This window comes from Embiotoca jacksoni, unplaced genomic scaffold (assembly GCF_022577435.1).
Source record: "Embiotoca jacksoni isolate LCO1_2020_lvr unplaced genomic scaffold, fEmbJac1.0.p SCAF_112, whole genome shotgun sequence".
Classification (NCBI taxonomy): Eukaryota; Metazoa; Chordata; class Actinopteri; family Embiotocidae; genus Embiotoca; species Embiotoca jacksoni.
The window spans coordinates 193,868-207,027 of NW_027185244.1; the positions used below are offsets into that span (position 1 = coordinate 193,868).

The following is a 13,160-nucleotide window of genomic DNA, read 5'->3' on the forward strand; positions in this document are numbered from 1 at the left end:
CCTTTATTCAGATGTCAGAGGGTGTAAACAGTAAACAGTGATGTCAGAGAGTGTAAACAATAACCAGTAAACAGTGATGTCAGAGGATGTAAATAGTAAACTGTTTCCATGGTAACTACAGAGCGCCGAGCGGACCAATCAGCAGGCAGAACTAAGCAAACACCGGAAGCACAGAGCGGCCGCTGCTGCAAACACACGCAGCGGGAAATGGTGCAGAGCGCGCGAAGACACAGGACCTGAACCCGGGGGGCAACCGGCAGCATGGTCGGTGTGAAGTCACTGGAGTGACGTCAGCAGGTGAGCTGTAGCGTCAGGCAGTGAAGGTTGTTTCGGATTCAGCTGCGGCGTCTGAGAGTTGCAAGTTAATGGGCTAATGCTAACAAACCGGAAACGTTTCCGCCGGACAGTGAATGATGAGACACGCTGCTCATGAAGCGTCTCTTCAGAGAATAGACCGATCCCGATCCCGGTACCGATCCCGATCCCGGTACCGATCCTGATGCCGAACAGACTCTGGGACAATCAGTGTCAATCAATGATGTCAGCCTGACGTCATGAGAACATATCGCAGTCAGAACCTCAACAGGACCTTATAACTGTTAATATTTGTTTTAAACTGGTTCCGTGTTTTCAATGTTCTAAATATGTTCAGAAAGATGTGTTCTAAATATGTTCAGAAAGACGTGTTCTAAATATGTTCAGAAAGACGTGTTTTAAATATGTTCAGAAAGACGTGTTCTAAATATGTTCAGAAAGACGTGTTCTAAATATGTTCAGAAAGACGTGTTCTAAATATGTTCAGAAAGACGTGTTTTAAATATGTTCAGAAAGACGTGTTCTAAATATGTTCAGAAAGACGTGTTCTAAATATGTTCAGAAAGACGTTCTAAATATGTTCAGAAAGACGTGTTCTAAATATGTTCAGAAAGACGTGTTTTAAATATGTTCAGAAAGACGTGTTCTAAATATGTTCAGAAAGACGTGTTCTAAATATGTTCAGAAAGACGTGTTTTAAATATGTTCAGAAAGACGTGTTCTAAATATGTTCAGAAAGACGTGTTTTAAATATGTTCAGAAAGACGTGTTCTAAATATGTTCAGAAAGACGTGTTCTAAATATGTTCAGAAAGACGTGTTTTAAATATGTTCAGAAAGACGTGTTCTAAATATGTTCAGAAAGACGTGTTCTAAATATGTTCAGAAAGACGTTCTAAATATGTTCAGAAAGACGTGTTCTAAATATGTTCAGAAAGACGTGTTTTAAATATGTTCAGAAAGACGTGTTTCTAAATATGTTCAGAAAGACGTGTTCTAAATATGTTCAGAAAGACGTTCTAAATATGTTCAGAAAGACGTGTTCTAAATATGTTCAGAAAGACGTGTTTTAAATATGTTCAGAAAGACGTGTTCTAAATATGTTCAGAAAGACGTGTTTTAAATATGTTCAGAAAGACGTGTTCTAAATATGTTCAGAAAGACGTGTTTTAAATATGTTCAGAAAGACGTGTTCTAAATATGTTCAGAAAGACGTGTTCTAAATATGTTCAGAAAGAACGTGTTCTAAATATGTTCAGAAAGACGTGTTTTAAATATGTTCAGAAAGACGTGTTTTAAATATGTTCAGAAAGACGTGTTTTAAATATGTTCAGAAAGACGTGTTCTAAATATGTTCAGAAAGACGTTCTAAATATGTTCAGAAAGACGTTCTAAATATGTTCAGAAAGACGTGTTCTAAATATGTTCAGAAAGACGTTCTAAATATGTTCAGAAAGACGTGTTCTAAATATGTTCAGAAAGACGTGTTCTAAATATGTTCAGAAAGACGTGTTCTAAATATGTTCAGTCAGACGTGTTTTAAATATGTTCAGAAAGACGTGTTCTAAATATGTTCAGTCAGACGTGTTTTAAATATGTTCAGAAAGACGTGCTCTAAATATGTTCAGAAAGACGTGTTCTAAATATGTTCAGAAAGACGTGTTCTAAATATGTTCAGTCAGACGTGTTTTAAATATGTTCAGACAGACGTTAGAAGGTGTTCTAAATATGTTCAGAAAGACGTGTTCTAAATATGTTCAGAAAGACGTGTTCTAAATATGTTCAGAAAGACGTGTTCTAAATATGTTCAGAAAGACGTGTTCTAAATATGTTCAGAAAGACAGTTCAGAAAGACGTGTTCTAAATATGTTCAGAAAGACGTGTTTTAAATATGTTCAGAAAGACGTGTTCTAAATATGTTCAGAAAGTCTTCTAAATATGTTCAGAAAGACGTTCTAAATATGTTCAGAAAGACGTGTTCTAAATATGTTCAGAAAGACGTTCTAAATATGTTCAGAAAGACGTGTTCTAAATATGTTCAGAAAGACGTGTTCTAAATATGTTCAGAAAGACGTGTTTTAAATATGTTCAGAAAGACGTGTTTTAAATATGTTCAGAAAGACGTGTTTTAAATATGTTCAGAAAGACGTGTTCTAAATATGTTCAGAAAGACGTGTTCTAAATATGTTCAGAAAGACGTGTTCTAAATATGTTCAGAAAGACGTTCTAAATATGTTCAGAAAGACGTTCTAAATATGTTCAGAAAGACGTTCTAAATATGTTCAGAAAGACGTGTTCTAAATATGTTCAGAAAGACGTGTTCTAAATATGTTCAGAAAGACGTGTTCTAAATATGTTCAGTCAGACGTGTTTTAAATATGTTCAGAAAGACGTGTTCTAAATATGTTCAGTCAGACGTGTTTTAAATATGTTCAGAAAGACGTGTTCTAAATATGTTCAGAAAGACGTGTTCTAAATATGTTCAGAAAGACGTGTTCTAAATATGTTCAGAAAGACGTGTTTTAAATATGTTCAGAAAGACGTGTTCTAAATATGTTCAGAAAGACGTGTTCTAAATATGTTCAGAAAGACGTGTTTTAAATATGTTCAGAAAGACGTGTTCTAAATATGTTCAGAAAGACGTGTTCTAAATATGTTCAGAAAGACGTGTTTTAAATATGTTCAGAAAGACGTGTTCTAAATATGTTCAGAAAGACGTGTTTTAAATATGTTCAGAAAGACGTGTTCTAAATATGTTCAGAAAGACGTGTTCTAAATATGTTCAGAAAGACGTGTTTTAAATATGTTCAGAAAGACGTGTTCTAAATATGTTCAGAAAGACGTGTTCTAAATATGTTCAGAAAGACGTTCTAAATATGTTCAGAAAGACGTGTTCTAAATATGTTCAGAAAGACGTGTTTTGAATATGTTCAGAAAGACGTGTTCTAAATATGTTCAGAAAGACGTGTTTTAAATATGTTCAGAAAGACGTGTTCTAAATATGTTCAGAAAGACGTGTTTTAAATATGTTCAGAAAGACGTGTTCTAAATATGTTCAGAAAGACGTGTTCTAAATATGTTCAGAAAGACGTGTTCTAAATATGTTCAGAAAGACGTGTTTTAAATATGTTCAGAAAGACGTGTTTTAAATATGTTCAGAAAGACGTGTTCTAAATATGTTCAGAAAGACGTTCTAAATATGTTCAGAAAGACGTTCTAAATATGTTCAGAAAGACGTGTTCTAAATATGTTCAGAAAGACGTTCTAAATATGTTCAGAAAGACGTGTTCTAAATATGTTCAGAAAGACGTGTTCTAAATATGTTCAGAAAGACGTGTTCTAAATATGTTCAGTCAGACGTGTTTTAAATATGTTCAGAAAGACGTGTTCTAAATATGTTCAGTCAGACGTGTTTTAAATATGTTCAGAAAGACGTGCTCTAAATATGTTCAGAAAGACGTGTTCTAAATATGTTCAGAAAGACGTGTTCTAAATATGTTCAGTCAGACGTGTTTTAAATATGTTCAGACAGACGTTCTAAATATGTTCAGAAAGACGTGTTTTAAATATGTTCAGAAAGACGTGTTCTAAATATGTTTAGAAAGACGTGTTCTAAATATGTTCAGAAAGACGTGTTCTAAATATGTTCAGAAAGACGTGTTCTAAATATGTTCAGAAAGACGTGTTCTAAATATGTTCAGAAAGACGTGTTCTAAATATGTTCAGTCAGACGTGTTCTAAATATGTTCAGAAAGACGTGTTCTAAATATGTTCAGAAAGACGTGTTTTAAATATGTTCAGAAAGACGTGTTCTAAATATGTTCAGAAAGTCTTCTAAATATGTTCAGAAAGACGTTCTAAATATGTTCAGAAAGACGTGTTCTAAATATGTTCAGAAAGACGTTCTAAATATGTTCAGAAAGACGTGTTCTAAATATGTTCAGAAAGACGTGTTCTAAATATGTTCAGAAAGACGTGTTTTAAATATGTTCAGAAAGACGTGTTTTAAATATGTTCAGAAAGACGTGTTTTAAATATGTTCAGAAAGACGTGTTCTAAATATGTTCAGAAAGACGTGTTCTAAATATGTTCAGAAAGACGTGTTCTAAATATGTTCAGAAAGACGTTCTAAATATGTTCAGAAAGACGTTCTAAATATGTTCAGAAAGACGTTCTAAATATGTTCAGAAAGACGTTCTAAATATGTTCAGAAAGACGTGTTCTAAATATGTTCAGAAAGACGTGTTCTAAATATGTTCAGAAAGACGTGTTCTAAATATGGTCAGTCAGACGTGTTTTAAATATGTTCAGAAAGACGTGTTCTAAATATGTTCAGTCAGACGTGTTTTAAATATGTTCAGAAAGACGTGTTCTAAATATGTTCAGAAAGACGTGTTCTAAATATGTTCAGAAAGACGTGCTCTCAATATGTTCAGAAAGACGTGTTCTAAATATGTTCAGAAAGACGTGTTCTAAATATGTTCAGAAAGACGTGTTCTAAATATGTTCAGTCAGACGTGTTTTAAATATGTTCAGACAGACGTTCTAAATATATTCAGAAAGACGTGTTCTAAATATGTTCAGAAAGACGTTCTAAATATGTTCAGAAAGATGTTCTAAATATGTTCAGAAAGACGTTCTAAATATGTTCAGACAGACGTGTTTTAAATATGTTCAGAAAGACGTGTTCTAAATATGTTCAGAAAGACGTTCTAAATATGTTCAGACAGACGTGTTCTAAATATGTTCAGACAGACGTTCTAAATATGTTCAGACAGACGTGTTCTAAATATGTTCAGAAAGACGTGTTCTAAATATGTTCAGTCAGACGTGTTTTAAATATGTTCAGAAAGACGTGTTCTAAATATGTTCAGAAAGACGTGTTCTAAATATGTTCAGAAAGACGTGTTTTAAATATGTTCAGAAAGACATTCTAAATATGTTCAGACAGACGTTCTAAATATGTTCAGAAAGACGTGTTCTAAATATGTTCAGAAAGACGTGTTCTAAATATGTTCAGTCAGACGTGTTTTAAATATGTTCAGACAGACGTTCTAAATATGTTCAGAAAGACGTGTTCTCAATATGTTCAGAAAGACGTTCTAAATATGTTCAGACAGACGTGTTCTAAATATGTTCAGAAAGACGTTCTAAATATGTTCAGAAAGATGTGTTCTAAATATGTTCAGAAAGACGTGTTCTAAATATGTTCAGAAAGACGTGTTCTAAATATGTTCAGTCAGACGTGTTTTAAATATGTTCAGAAAGACGTCTTCTAAATATGTTCAGAAAGATGTGTTCTAAATATGTTCAGTCAGACGTGTTTTAAATATGTTCAGAAAGACGTGTTCTAAATATGTTCAGTCAGACGTGTTTTAAATATGTTCAGAAAGACGTCTTCTAAATATGTTCAGAAAGATGTGTTCTAAATATGTTCAGTCAGACGTGTTTTAAATATGTTCAGAAAGACGTTCTAAATATGTTCAGACAGACGTGTTTTAAATATGTTCAGAAAGACGTGTTCTAAATATGTTCAGAAAGACGTTCTAAATATGTTCAGACAGACGTGTTCTAAATATGTTCAGACAGACGTTCTAAATATGTTCAGACAGACGTGTTCTAAATATGTTCAGAAAGACGTGTTCTAAATATGTTCAGTCAGACGTGTTTTAAATATGTTCAGAAAGACGTGTTCTAAATATGTTCAGAAAGACGTGTTCTAAATATGTTCAGAAAGACGTGTTTTAAATATGTTCAGAAAGACATTCTAAATATGTTCAGACAGACGTTCTAAATATGTTCAGAAAGACGTGTTCTAAATATGTTCAGAAAGACGTGTTCTAAATATGTTCAGTCAGACGTGTTTTAAATATGTTCAGACAGACGTTCTAAATATGTTCAGAAAGACGTGTTCTCAATATGTTCAGAAAGACGTTCTAAATATGTTCAGACAGACGTGTTCTAAATATGTTCAGAAAGACGTTCTAAATATGTTCAGAAAGATGTGTTCTAAATATGTTCAGAAAGACGTGTTCTAAATATGTTCAGAAAGACGTGTTCTAAATATGTTCAGTCAGACGTGTTTTAAATATGTTCAGAAAGACGTCTTCTAAATATGTTCAGAAAGATGTGTTCTAAATATGTTCAGTCAGACGTGTTTTAAATATGTTCAGAAAGACGTGTTCTAAATATGTTCAGTCAGACGTGTTTTAAATATGTTCAGAAAGACGTCTTCTAAATATGTTCAGAAAGATGTGTTCTAAATATGTTCAGTCAGACGTGTTTTAAATATGTTCAGAAAGACGTGTTCTAAATATGTTCAGTCAGACGTGTTTTAAATATGTTCAGAAAGATGTGTTCTAAATATGTTCAGTCAGACGTGTTCTAAATATGTTCAGTCAGACGTGTTTTAAATATGTTCAGAAAGACGTGTTCTAAATATGTTCAGAAAGACGTGTTCTAAATATGTTCAGACAGACGTTCTAAATATGTTCAGAAAGACGTGTTCTAAATATGTTCAGAAAGACGTGTTCTAAATATGTTCAGAAAGACGTGTTCTAAATATGTTCAGACAGACGTTCTAAATATGTTCAGAAAGACGTGTTCTAAATATGTTCAGAAAGACGTGTTCTAAATATGTTCAGTCAGACGTGTTTTAAATATGTTCAGACAGACGTTCTAAATATGTTCAGAAAGACGTGTTCTAAATATGTTCAGAAAGACGTTCTAAATATGTTCAGACAGACGTTCTAAATATGTTCAGAAAGACGTGTTTTAAATATGTTCAGAAAGACGTGTTCTAAATATGTTCAGTCAGACGTGTTTTAGATATGTTCAGAAAGACGTTCTAAATATGTTCAGAAAGATGTGTTCTAAATATGTTCAGAAAGACGTGTTCTAAATATGTTCAGAAAGACGTTCTAAATATGTTCAGTCAGACGTGTTTTAAATATGTTCAGACAGACGTTCTAAATATGTTCAGAAAGACGTGTTCTAAATATGTTCAGAAAGACGTTCTAAATATGTTCAGACAGACGTTCTAAATATGTTCAGAAAGACGTGTTCTAAATATGTTCAGAAAGACGTGTTCTAAATATGTTCAGAAAGACGTTCTAAATATGTTCAGACAGACATGTTCTAAATATGTTCAGAAAGACGTGTTCTAAATATGTTCAGAAAGACGTTCTAAATATGTTCAGAAAGACGTTCTAAATATGTTCAGAAAGACGTGTTCTAAATATGTTCAGACAGACGTGTTCTAAACATGTTCAGAAAGACGTGTTCTAAATATGCTCAGACAGACGTGTTCTAAATATGTTCAGAAAGATGTTCTAAATATGTTCAGAAAGACGTGTTCTAAATATGTTCAGACAGACGTGTTTTAAATATGTTCAGACAGACGTTCTAAATATGTTCAGAAAGACGTTCTGAATATGTTCAGACAGACATGTTCTAAATATGTTCAGAAAGACGTTCTAAACATGTTCAGAAAGACGTGTTCTAAATATGCTCAGACAGACGTGTTCTAAATATGTTCAGAAAGACTTTCTAAATACGTTCAGACAGACGTGTTCTAAATATGTTCAGACGGACTCTGAGGCTGTAGTAGAACCTGACCTTGCGGTTCTTTGTGTGGCCAGAGAACCACTTCCTGTCATGTGATGTTATTTTATTTTGGAGAAGGAGTTAACATTGTGTTCCCTGCCCCCTGCAGGCCGTCAGCGATGTTGCAGCTCCCCCTGGTGGTGACGGCCCAGGTGGACCTGGTCCTGGTTCTGGTCTCCCTGCTGGCCTTCTGGACCCGACTGGGCCAGCTGAGCTACCCAAAGGCCGTGGTGTGAGTGTGTTTGTTTGGTCCACCTGGGCAGCTGGCAGCAGACTCCTCTGACTGTGTGTGTGTGTGTGTGTGTGTGTGTGTGTGTGTGTGTGTGTTCAGGTTTGATGAGCTCTACTACGGCCAGTTCGTGTCCCTCTACATGAAGCGGGTGTTCTTCATCGACGACAGCGGGCCGCCGCTCGGTCACATGGTCCTGGCCCTCGGAGGTCCGTTACCATGACGACAGCATGTTGGACTGCAGGTGTGTTTGTTTCCGTCAGACGTGTTCCAACGTGTTCCTGTTCTTGTTGTTACAGCGTACCTTGGAGGGTTCGACGGGAACTTTGTGTGGAACAGAATTGGAGCAGGTAAGAACAGATGCCACTTTAAACAAACCAGAGTGGAGAGTACCCCAGCAGTGTGAGTGTTTGTTTTGTGTCACAGAGTACCCCAGCAGTGAGTGTTTGTTTTGTGTCACAGAGTACCCCAGCAGTGAGTGTTTGTTTTGTGTCACAGAGTACCCCAGCAGTGTGAGTGTTTGTTTTGTGTCACAGAGTACCCCAGCAGTGTGAGTGTTTGTTTTGTGTCACAGAGTACCCCAGCAGTGTGAGTGTTTGTTTTGTGTCACAGAGTACCCCAGCAGTGTGAGTGTTTGTTTTGTGTCACAGAGTACCCCAGCAGTGTGAGTGTTTGTTTTGTGTCACAGAGTACCCCAGCAGTGAGTGTTTGTTTTGTGTCACAGAGTACCCCAGCAGTGTGAGTGTGTGGAGTCTGCGGGTGCTGCCGGCTCTATGTGGAGCTCTGTGTGTTCCTCTGGTCTACCTGTTGACTCTGGAGCTGCGGTTCTCTCACCTGTCGGCTCTGGGCGCCGCTCTGCTGCTGCTGCTGGGTGAGTCTCCACCCGGGCACCACGCTGTCTCCTCGTGAAGGTGGTGAGGCCCAGCTGACCCTCCGTCTCTGTGGTTCCAGAGAACTCTCTGATCGTCCAGTCGCGCTTCATGCTGCTGGAGGCTGTGCTCATCTTCTTCGTGCTGCTGGCTTTCGTCTCCTACCTGCGTTTCCACCACACCCCCTACAGGTGGAGCTCACCTGCTCCTCATTGACTTTTTATTTTGTAGAACATCAATCAATCGGTAGTCTGACAGCAGTTTGGCTCCTCCCCCTCAGCTCCTGGCCCAGGTACGGCTGGCTCCTCCTCTCAGGTGTCTCCTGCTCCGCGGCCATCGGGTGAGAACCTGCTCTGTGGTTGGTCCGTGTTCTGGAGGAACCGCAGACATCAGCGTGTTTCAGCGTGTTTCAACGTGTTTCAACGTGTTTCAACGTGTTTCGTGTCAGGGTGAAGTACATGGGCGTGTTCTCCTACCTGCTGCTGCTGGGTGTGGCCTCTCTGCACACCTGGAGCCTGATTGGAGACCAGACTGTCAGTCATGTGAGTGCAGCTTCGTACTGAGCGCGCTCAGAAAGGTCTGCTAAGGTACCTGTTGTGGTGCGAGTGGTGCGTTCAGGAACACTGTGACATCTGATCGCTCAGTGTCCCTGAACGCATCCTGGACCAGATCACTGAAACTGTGTGTGTGTGTGTGTGTGTGTGTGTGTGCGCGCAGCTGAGTGTGTGTGTGCAGTGTGTGTGTAGACTTGTGTGTCTGTTAGTGGTTCCTGTTCTGCTCTACGTGTTCTGGTTCTACGTTCATCTGAGTCTCCTGAACCGCAGTGGACCACATGACCAGCTGATGAGCTCCGCCTTCCAGGCCAGTCTGCAGGTACACACACACACACACACACACACACACACACACAGGGAAACACACGTTGACTGATTGGCTGATGTATTAATTGATGTATTGATGACTGATTGGCTGCGGTCCTCAGGGCGGTCTCTCCAGGATCACTCAGGGTCAGCCCCTGGAAGTAGCCTATGGCAGTCAAGTGACTTTAAGAAGCTCCGCCTCCCAGCCAATCCCCTGCTGGCTCCACTCACACAAAGCCAACTACCCAATCAGGTGCTGCTAGTTCACATGGACACAGCAGCCAATCAGAAGCCTCTCGGTGTGAGTTTGACTTACGCCACTTCCTGTTTCCTGTCGCTATGTTCAGGTATGAAAATGGGCGGGGCAGCTCTCACCAGCAGCAGGTCACCTGTTATCCCTTCAAGGACGTCAACAACTGGTGGATCATCAAAGACCCCAGCAGGTAGGTTACCTGTCTGCCTCAAGGCATGCTGGGAGACGTAGTCCCCGTCTCATGTGTCTGTGTTTCTCTGGCAGACAGGAGCTGGTGGTGGGCCGTCCTCCTCAACCTGTCCGTCATGGTGATGTCATCCAGCTGGTGCACGGGATGACCTCACGCTTCCTCAACAGGTAAATGGGTCATCTGATTGCTGCGCTGCCTTCAAGGACAGTCTGACATCTGACAAGCTGGAGGGTGTGATCCTAGTTAGTTAACTAGTTAGTTAATCCAATCTGATGTCAGTTAGCTAGCTAGTTAATCACTTGAGTAGTTTGTTAGTTAGTTAGCAAGTTAATTAGTTAGCTAGTTAGTTTGTCGATGTGTTAGTTAGTTAGCTAGTTAGATAGCTGAATGGCCTCTTGCTGTGCAGCTCTGTGATTGGCTGAGTGAAATGCACCCTGGCAGCTGTAGTCTCTGATTTGTGTCCTCTGGGTGTTTCAGTCATGACGTCGCCGCTCCGATGAGTCCTCACGCACAGGAAGTGTCCGGTTATGTCGACTTCAATGTTTCCATGGCAACACAGAACCTGTGGAGGGTGGTGAGTCTTCATGTATTTATCTCTGGACCGGACAGTCCCGGTTCTGATCCAGGAACCATCTTGGTTCCGTGTTTGTTCATGTAAACATTAGACCCGCATCAGGGCTGAGTGACCCCTGGTGTCCACCGGAGGAACTGCAGGTCAGGAACACAGCATGGATAAAGCAAGAGGATGTGTGTGTGTGTGTGTGTGTTCAGGATATCGCCAACAAGGAGGCAGAGTCTGATGTGTGGAAGACGATCCTGTCTGAAGTCCGATTGGTTCACGTCAACACCTCAGCCGTCCTCAAGGTGCTGACAGGAAGTGACCTCATATGACACACCTGAGCTGAGCAACGACACGATAACCTGTCTGTCTCACTGTCTCCCTTCATGTCTCCCTGTATGTCTCTGTCTCTCTGTGTCCAGCTGAGCGGGGCGTCTCTTCCTGATTGGGGTTTCCGTCAGCTGGAGGTCGTTGCAGAGAAACACTTCAGATCTCTTTTGGGTTGGACGGTGGAGGAGCACCGATACGGAACCAGTACGACCTCTGACCTCAGCACTATGAACACTAAATGATGAAGTCTTGCAGCGTTACTGAAGTGATGTCACAATGTCCCATGATGCATCACCACAGGTCAGGAGCAGAAGGAGCGGGAGGCGGAGCTTCACTCTCCGACTCACATCGATGTCGACAGAAAAATCTCCTTCTGGGCCAAATTCTTGGAGCTACAGGTACGAACGCATCATCACGTCACGGTCCAATCAGATCGCAACCAGGAAGCAGTGAAATTTGAAAAGAAAACAGGACAGTTGCCATGGCAGTAGAGTGACGTCATGTTGTGATGTCACGGCAGTGGAAGATGCTGATGGTGAAACAGGAAGAGTCGGAACACAAATACAGCTCCGCCCCCATGGAGTGGATCACCATGGAAACCAACATCGCATACTGGCTGCACACCTCCACCAACGTAACACACACGCACACACACAAAACACACTGTAACGCAGTCCGTCCTGCTCTGCGCTCTGATTGGCCGTCTGTCTTTGTGTTTCAGGCTCAGATCCATCTGATTGGTAACCCAGTGTCATGGGGTGTGGCCAACCTCAGCCTGCTGGCCTATCAGCTGCTTGCAGCTGTCTACCTGCTGAGGAGGAGGCGGGGCTTCAAAGACCTTCCCGATGGTACACACACACACACACACACACACACACACAAACACATACACCTGGTCTGAACCTGCAGCAGCAACAAAGATTGTTGCAGACAGATGCTCCACTCTGACATGTAATTGTGTGTGTGTGTGTGTGTGTGTGTGTGTGTGTGTTTGTGTGTGTGTGTGTGTGTGTGTGTGTGTGTGTGTGTGTGTGTGTGTGTGTGTGTGCGCGCGCAGGTGTGTGGGATCAGTTTGTGTGTCTGGGGTGTGTGTGTGTCGGTGGCTGGTTTGTGAACTTTGTTCCCTTCCTGCTGATGGACAAAACTCTCTTCCTGTATCACTACCTGCCGGCCCTCGTCTACCTGCACCTGCTGAGCCCCGCCCTGCTGGAGCACACACACAATCACCTGCTCAGGTACACACACCTTCATCATTTTTAAATGTCTCGCTGTGAGTCACCGTAGCAACACCACCTCTGTGTCACCGTAGCAACACCGCCTCTGTGTGTCTCCGCAGCAGTGGGACACACCGCCGTGCGCTCCAGGTGTGTGTGGCGGCCGTCCTGCTGTCCGTCTTCCTGTCCTATCGGACCTTCTGCCCTTTGACCTACGGCAGCCCCGAGCTGTCAGCCAATCAGCTGCAGGAGCTGAGGTGGAGGGACACCTGGGACATCCTGTACCGCCGCCGGTAGAGATCGGAGGGTCTGTGCACCTGAACACACTGTCAGCTGTCTGTGATGTCATGTTGGGGGAGGAGCTTCACTCTTGACTGAATCCCCGCCCACTGATGATGTAAACAATGATTGACAGGTGACACAAACATGTCTGCTGCCAGACTGACTTCAAAATAAAAGAAAACCTGAAAATTTAAAGTGTGCTTTTATTCTGACATCCAACTGACTTCTTGTTGAACTGCATCATGTTGATCAGGTGATCAAATATATATACTTTTTGTATTTCAAACATATTTATAACAGATTGAACTATTGATGAATAAATAAAACTAAAATCATGCTTCTACCTAACCTTCTATCTAATGTTTAATCCACTTTAGAATAAATATAATTAGTAATTAGTAATATTATTAGACAAATATGCCAATAGTTTATTGTAATTACTAAAATGTATTGAT

At 40.5% G+C, this 13,160-nt stretch overlaps 1 protein-coding gene across 5 annotated transcripts; it reads left to right on the top strand.

Annotated features, from left to right (window-relative positions):
- The first annotated feature begins 168 nt into the window (after positions 1-168).
- Positions 169-12,900, top strand: pomt1 (protein-O-mannosyltransferase 1). Of its 5 annotated transcripts, none has more exons than XM_069143630.1 (20): positions 169-297; positions 8,029-8,151; positions 8,251-8,357; positions 8,448-8,498; positions 8,873-9,019; positions 9,100-9,208; positions 9,298-9,357; positions 9,466-9,559; positions 9,735-9,890; positions 10,000-10,130; positions 10,225-10,320; positions 10,395-10,487; positions 10,798-10,894; positions 11,092-11,184; positions 11,302-11,413; positions 11,510-11,607; positions 11,730-11,843; positions 11,931-12,057; positions 12,267-12,444; positions 12,546-12,900. In XM_069143630.1, the coding sequence occupies exons 2-20, from the start codon at positions 8,039-8,041 to the stop codon at positions 12,718-12,720; spliced, it is 2,151 nt and encodes a 716-aa protein (XP_068999731.1). In that variant the 5' UTR covers positions 169-297; positions 8,029-8,038; the 3' UTR covers positions 12,721-12,900. The 5 variants fall into 5 exon arrangements, with proteins under 5 accessions (XP_068999731.1, XP_068999733.1, XP_068999732.1 ...); XM_069143631.1 differs by lacking the exon at positions 169-297 and adding an exon at positions 465-598; XM_069143632.1 differs by lacking the exon at positions 8,029-8,151.
- Positions 12,901-13,160: the final 260 nt, after the last annotated feature.

Excerpts from the sequence above, each read along its gene's own strand:
- pomt1 (XM_069143629.1), top strand. The coding sequence starts at position 7,976 with ATGTTATTTTATTTTGGAGAAGGAGTTAACATTGTGTTCCCTGCCCCC. Across the intron at positions 10,488-10,797 it reads ACCTCACGCTTCCTCAACAG|TCATGACGTCGCCGCTCCGA; the intron begins GTAAATGGGTCA and ends TGGGTGTTTCAG. Across the intron at positions 11,608-11,729 it reads CCAAATTCTTGGAGCTACAG|TGGAAGATGCTGATGGTGAA; the intron begins GTACGAACGCAT and ends ATGTCACGGCAG.